The sequence below is a fragment of the Olea europaea genome, chromosome 18 (genome assembly GCF_002742605.1).
Source record: "Olea europaea var. sylvestris chromosome 18, O_europaea_v1, whole genome shotgun sequence".
Lineage (NCBI taxonomy): Eukaryota > Viridiplantae > Streptophyta > Magnoliopsida > Lamiales > Oleaceae > Olea > Olea europaea.
Genome location: NC_036254.1, coordinates 3,107,543 through 3,113,914, shown reverse-complemented (window position 1 = coordinate 3,113,914; position 6,372 = coordinate 3,107,543). Strand labels below are relative to the sequence as shown.

General features: G+C 32.7%; 1 protein-coding gene across 5 annotated transcripts; it reads right to left on the bottom strand.

Moving 5' to 3' along the window:
• Positions 1-916: 916 nt before the first annotated feature.
• On the bottom strand, positions 917-4,996 carry LOC111367155 (transcription factor bHLH68-like). 5 transcript variants are annotated; one of them, XM_022987885.1, is made up of 9 exons: positions 4,593-4,996; positions 3,912-4,242; positions 3,504-3,578; positions 3,323-3,388; positions 3,015-3,080; positions 2,522-2,578; positions 1,946-1,987; positions 1,656-1,700; positions 917-1,318 (listed from the first exon to the last, which is right to left on the bottom strand). In XM_022987885.1, exons 1-9 carry the CDS (start codon positions 4,769-4,771, stop codon positions 1,187-1,189), a joined length of 993 nt encoding a protein of 330 aa, XP_022843653.1. In that variant the 5' UTR covers positions 4,772-4,996; the 3' UTR covers positions 917-1,186. The 5 variants fall into 5 exon arrangements, with proteins under 5 accessions (XP_022843653.1, XP_022843652.1, XP_022843655.1 ...); XM_022987884.1 differs by lacking the exon at positions 1,946-1,987 and adding an exon at positions 2,200-2,241 and having other exon boundaries at positions 4,593-4,995; XM_022987887.1 differs by lacking the exon at positions 1,656-1,700 and having other exon boundaries at positions 4,593-4,995.
• Between the last annotated feature and the right edge of the window lie 1,376 nt (positions 4,997-6,372).

Below are 6,372 nucleotides of genomic sequence, written 5' to 3'. Positions count from 1 at the left end.
TTATTTAGTTAAGACCAAAAAAAAAATCACAATAAAAAATAACAAAGAGCAGAAAAATCTATTAAATAAATTTATATAAGAAGAAATAATGACAATTTACTATCGCAAGTATAAATCATATTATCATGTATAACTATTAAAAGAAAATATTGCCAACTAATAATGAATTATGTTATCTTGTTGAAATGATTTCTTTTATATTTCTAGAAAAAGAATTTTCTTATATTAAGTGAAATTTAATTTAGCTAGTAAGACGATAGTGGTATAATCATCCCATAAAAATGCTAGATAAATACACGTAAATAAAATTCTATTGGTGTTTAATATTGCATATTCGTTGTGAGATATCAATCCCTAAAATAAGAAAAAAAATTAACGGTCAAATAAAAGGAAAAAAAAATCATTAAGCACTTATAATTATAAAATCGATCAAAATCTGATTAAAAATAAATAAATTAATTAAAGCATATTATCCTTTTATGGCATGTATGGTATGTATGTTGAATTGGAAAAGCATATTTAGATAATTGAGATAAGCAATATTTTTTTATCCATATTGTAATGTAAACTATGAGCTTGTCACAAAATATTTCCATGCTTAGCTATTAGCAGCTAATTATTCAATTATCTGTAATTTTATTCTCATTTGAAAATAAAATATCACTAGTGACCAAAATAAAATAAAAAAATCCTCGAAAATTCCAAACAATAACGAGGATTGACTTATTCTTACATCTTAGGACATCAATATCGAATTACCTAATAAATAAGGTTATCTACCCTTTATACGTAATCGTTGGATTCTTCGTGCTATTGAAATTTCTTGTGCAACTATAATAAAACGTCTTTCTAAAGGTTCAATACCAAATACCCTAATTTTTGTAGCAAATTAACATTGCATTCACCCTTAAAAACATAAGAATAATAGAGCTAGAGATGATATTAAATGGAGCCAACTAAAGTTAAAATGCATATATACATGGGACATCAGCTAGGTCATTAATCATTATTATTGTTCATATTATTTTTTAAAACAGAAAGTCTTCTTCACTCTATCAGAATGCATGGTAGCATCAGGGGCAGTCAACCTCGCTTGGAGACTGACTGTTTCTGATGTTATCGCTAGCTCCACCACCAGGCCGCTGCGTCGGAGTACTGGCGCACGGCGGCAGAAAATAAATCAAAATCAAAATCCGCCACCAAGAGCCGGAGCCCAGTAATCAGCTCCATTAATGTCATTTCCCACATGCTGAGTGCAAGAAACTGGAACCAAGCACAGCCCTTTACTTCTCAAATCCTTCTCTTCATCTTCGCTATTCTATAATTATGTTGCCACAAAACGAGACATTAGTTTAGATTATTTGAATTTTCGACGATTTTATGAAAAAATTTATAGAACAACTGCTACAAATTAGATGGTTTTCTCCTGACAAATAGTTTGGTGAATTTTTATATAAATCAAGACTGAGGGAGCAATTAAAAAAAAAAAAAAAAAACTCGGTGTTAGATTTGTGTTTAATTAATTCTAAAACATTAATAGTCGATAATTTCAGTATTTAATTTATATGGAAACCTATCATAAAATAAAATTAAACTTGAAATCATATTTGTAATTAATCATTGCATTTATTTAATTACGAAAGAAAATCGTTCACCTCCTCAGAAGCTCCTTTCCCTTCCATGCCAACATCATTCAAGAACTAGATGAAGAAAATTCATAAACAAGGTAAAGTACAGTTATCAAATTAAGGCTGGCTTTAAGAATATTGCTTTTGAAAAACAAGATTAAATTCATTGTTATTAGCAAAATTAAGTAGATAAAGCTGGGAACCATGTTTTTGTGTAGGCTACTTGTTCTACTCAAAACAAATGCATTATGCTGTAATTAACCAATAATTTAATTTAAAGCCTCTTTTGAGGAAGTGATGGATCCGATAAAGCATACCTGACTAGACTCTTCTGAAAATAAACAATCCCTTTCTTGAACCTTGGGAAAAAACATTTGTTAATTCATAATTTTATTGCATAGAAATTAGAAAAAAAAAAAATTCTACTTGTACAGATATCTTGCACAGGTAGATTGCTAATGCCACATTTGTCCCTTGATTCGAATTGATAGTTGCATGCATTATGCTGTAATTAACCAATAATTTAATTTAAAGCCTCTTTTGAGGAAGTGATGGATCCGATAAAGCATACCTGACTAGACTCTTCTGGAAATAAACAATCCCTTTCTTGAACCTTGGGAAAAAACATTTGTTAATTCATAATTTTATTGCATAGAAATTAGAAAAAAAAAATTCTACTTGTACAGATATCTTGCACAGGTAGATTGCTAATGCCACATTTGTCCCTTGATTCGAATTGATAGTTGCGTGGCAAATCAAGGACACCTATGCATCCGTCAACCTATCTGTCCAAAATATCTGTACATGTACATATCTCAAAAAATTAAAAAATAAAACATTACAGTGTTAGTTTTGCATGGGAAAATGTGAAATGCGCATGTATAGTTACTTACAGATTGTTGGTGACCCATGCTTCTTGTTGCATTGCGCATGTACGGCGAACTCAGTGCCTGCAGAATTTTCGAGAAATTGTGTAATTCTTTTGTCTTGTCTCATATCAATTAAAAGGGAAAGAATAGATCTTATACTAACTATACCATCGAAAATGCGTGAAGAATGTATATTACAGAGAATTTCTTGCACTAATTCTTTCAATGGACTGATGAAAACATATAATATTCAACCAGTGATTTTGCTGTTTGCTGTTTGCAAAACTCAGTGCCTGCAGAATTTTCGAGAAATTGTGTAATTCTTTTGTCTTGTCTCATATCAATTAAAAGGGAAAGAATAGATCTTATACTAACTATACCATCGAAAATGCGTGAAGAATGTATATTATAGAGAATTTCTTGCACTAATTCTTTCAATGGACTGATGAAAACATATAATATTCAACCAGTGATTTTGCTGTTTGCTGTTTGCACAGAATATTATGGAGCATATTACCTCAATTTGACCCTGAAGGAATCTGATATAACCAATGGCTTCAGTCAGGACTGAAGCAGTGTCAGTCTGCAAAAGGGAAAGAAATATGCCATAACAGTTAACACAACCTCAAATCAAAGCTCATTTTTTTTTTAAACTTTTCTTTAATCTTAAAAGACAACCTTAGATGGGATGATAAAGTTGAAGAGGAAAAAAAGGGATCTTTTCAGTTTTCTGGTTTCATCTAATTAATTATAATGTTGCTGCAGATTTATTCCTTGAGTTTAGTAAATAATGGAGACTGGAGAACCAAGAATGCAATAATTTACCTTTCCAAATGGAGAAACAAGTTGGTGAAGAGCTGTTATTCTATCCCCTAATTTCTCCTTTCTCACCTGTTTAAGAAAATCGTATGAATTTATACATTGATGTAAACGAATTCTGTGAAGAAATCAAGATAAAATGAAGCCCCTATGAAAATTTTTAAAAGGGATAAATATTATTCCTGACCTTCAAAGCTGGTTGAGTGGAAGACTGTTGAACCTTAGGCTTCTTAGATACCCCTCCAGTGCTCGTGCTGTTGCACTTTAACAAAAGGAACAAAGAGAGAAAATATACACTCAACAAACAATGAACAATTCTAACAGCTATGTAACAATGGATTGAACGAACAGCAAAAAAAATTCATGTAACGGACACCAAATTTAGTTGTAGGCTATTATTATGATTTATGAGTCATTTTGTTAGATTTTCAAGCATACTAATCATGGGACTTTTTGGGCGTGCTAAGAAAATAATCACTTTTGTTTTTTCTTCTGGATTATAAAGCTTTTGATATGGGACTTAAAGAATGAATGAATGATAAAGGAAAAAAAAAAAAAAAATTCAATTCTTGCTCTATTTTTGTTTCTGTCTCACCTCAGAAGAATGATCTGGAAGTTGAGTCTTCCTGTCGTGGTCGACCTTGGCGCCGGAGAAATTCAAGATATTGTTGCTTGAGCTTGTGATACAAGAGGTAGGGGACGACACTGGAATTATTTGAGGCCAACAAGAAGATCTAGAAACTTGAAATTCCTCGTCTACGTGACCATAAAGTTGGCTTGTTTGAGCAACTTCTTGCTTTACATCAACAACAGGATCCCTTAAAGATGGGTTCAAAACATGGTCTTCCCAATTCTCTACCTTCTTCTGTTGTTGAAAAAGACTACCACCAAACCTTTCTTCTTCTCCAGTTCCGGCCAATCCGCTCCTGATCAAACACAACTTCCGGTGTCAAATAACCTCCCAAATCTTACACACAGAGATAGATAGTTGCAGTTTGCATATAAAGGTGCACACATCAAGAAAGAAGTTTAAATACTAAGAAAAAAGGAAAATAAAGAGATACATAAAATTCTTTGAAGTTTGATTACTCACGCACAGACAATCTGCTGGCAGCCAAGAACTAGCTAGGGTAGATAAATAAACAAAAACCCCATTATATATAAGCTATTGATATTATCTTCAATATAGGTGGGATTTATCCCTTACTACACACACAGAGAGGGAGAGGGAGGGAGGGAGAGGGGGAGGAAGAGAGAGAGAGAGAGAGAGATTTACAGAAGCAGTTGGCTCCATGACCGTACGGGAAATTCTTGAGAGGGATTCGCAGTTGAAGAATCCGTAGCAGCCGAAGATGATGAAGAAGAAACATACAGGAATGGAGAAGAAGAAGAGAGCTGGTGAGACTGTGGATGCATGCCATTCACACTCCACCAGTTAGGGTTTCTAGCCATCATTTGTTACTGGAAATTTACTCCACTAATTGATCTAAACCTGCAGAGAGTAACCTTGAAATACAACAGGAAATCAAATTAATCTCCCCCTTATTTTCTCTTTAGCTTATGGGTTTTGCACTCACTTTCTCATCTTTCCTTGTTTGTGAACCAAAACGAACTTTTGTTGAAGTTTTCAGAATTATGTTTGCTTTCTCATAATTAGAGTTTGAAGTAACCCCATGTCTTTGTCAACTAAGGAGTATTTTATAAAGGTTGAATCCCAATCTTGAGGGTCCTATGGCCCCCTCTAGAGATTTGTGAAGGAGGTAAATCGCGGAATGTGATCAGCAGGCAAGAGAATAAGAGCTGTCTGTATACTGCGCCTACAAAAAGTCCAATTTCATGTCTCAGGAATCGAATCCCTACATTGCGACTGCCAGCAAGACGTGAGATAACCTCACTCTTGTCCTTTGCACTATTGGACTATGTCCCGAGGGGCAACTAAGGAGTATTTTATACTTGTGGGGTTGAGGAAGTTTTTGTATTTGTTGCACCCCACCCCCAGCCGCACCCCCACCCCGCCACTTCTTTCTTCGTATTTGTTGATCATTTTATTCTTGCTTTAGCTTTATTAAAAAGTGGGACAGAAAAAGCTGGGTGGGGAGCGTTTTCAAGCCAAAAAACAAATGTTTGTGGATCTTTAATGCCTTCGACTAGTGGGGTAGCCCTTAAAATCAATTCATCTAAAGGATTTTACGTGTAGGTCTAATTTACATTTTTTTATCCAAATTTTGGTATATATATTCATAATTTTCATAAGTAAATAATGGCGTTGCTTTGTCTACTTCAAAATTAAATTAAATTGTCAAATCTAAAAGTTAAAACTGATGGAGATAAAATACAATTACTAATGACTTAAAGATTCCATGTGTCCCATGCTATTCGGATCATAGCGTAAGCTAGCTAGTGATACTAAATATTGTTAAATGGCTAGCTTAGTATTTGGATTCGGTTCAGGTTTTTGTAATTGATTTTTAATAAATAAGGATTGGATTTAAGTTAATAAAGCATAGATAGATCAAGCAAAGAAATAATGAAAAAAAAAAAAATCTACCAGGGAAGTAAAGATGATTGTTTTGAGGAAAGAGTTTAGAGCGCGTTTGGTTTGTCTTTTTCAAGTCGTTTTTGGTTTTTAGTTTTCAAAAATGTCCAAAACTTGTTTTGTTTGTCGTTTTCGAAAATGTATTTCCAAAAATAAGGAAAAATTTATAACTGAAAACTCAAAATGATTTTTTTTTCCATTTTGAGTATTTTCAGTTAAAAAACTCAAAATGCGGAAAATGCTCAAAACACGCTTTTTTTTATTTTTTTTTAACCTAGGGGATGCTTAGTAGTACTTTTAAAATAAAATATTGTAATATGATACAATTTAGTGAAGCATAATAATTTTAAAACCCACAACATTCTTTAATTTCTATTATTATTTTTTTTCGTTGATCAAAATTTGGAAAAACTATTATTTCCTTTTTTATTGTCCAAGTGATAGTAAAATACATCTAGAAGGATGAAGGACAGATTAACTATTTTCTTTACAACGATTTCTATTTTTGGTCTGTAAATTT

Bases quoted from the DNA above. Each gene is read 5' to 3' on its own strand.
- LOC111367155 (XM_022987885.1), bottom strand. From the start codon at position 4,771: ATGATGGCTAGAAACCCTAACTGGTGGAGTGTGAATGGCATGCATCCA. The intron at 3,389-3,503 runs GTCAGGAATAAT...TTTCTTAAACAG, and splicing joins CCACTCAACCAGCTTTGAAG to GTGAGAAAGGAGAAATTAGG. The intron at 3,081-3,322 runs GTAAATTATTGC...TCCCTTTTGCAG, and splicing joins TTGTTTCTCCATTTGGAAAG to ACTGACACTGCTTCAGTCCT.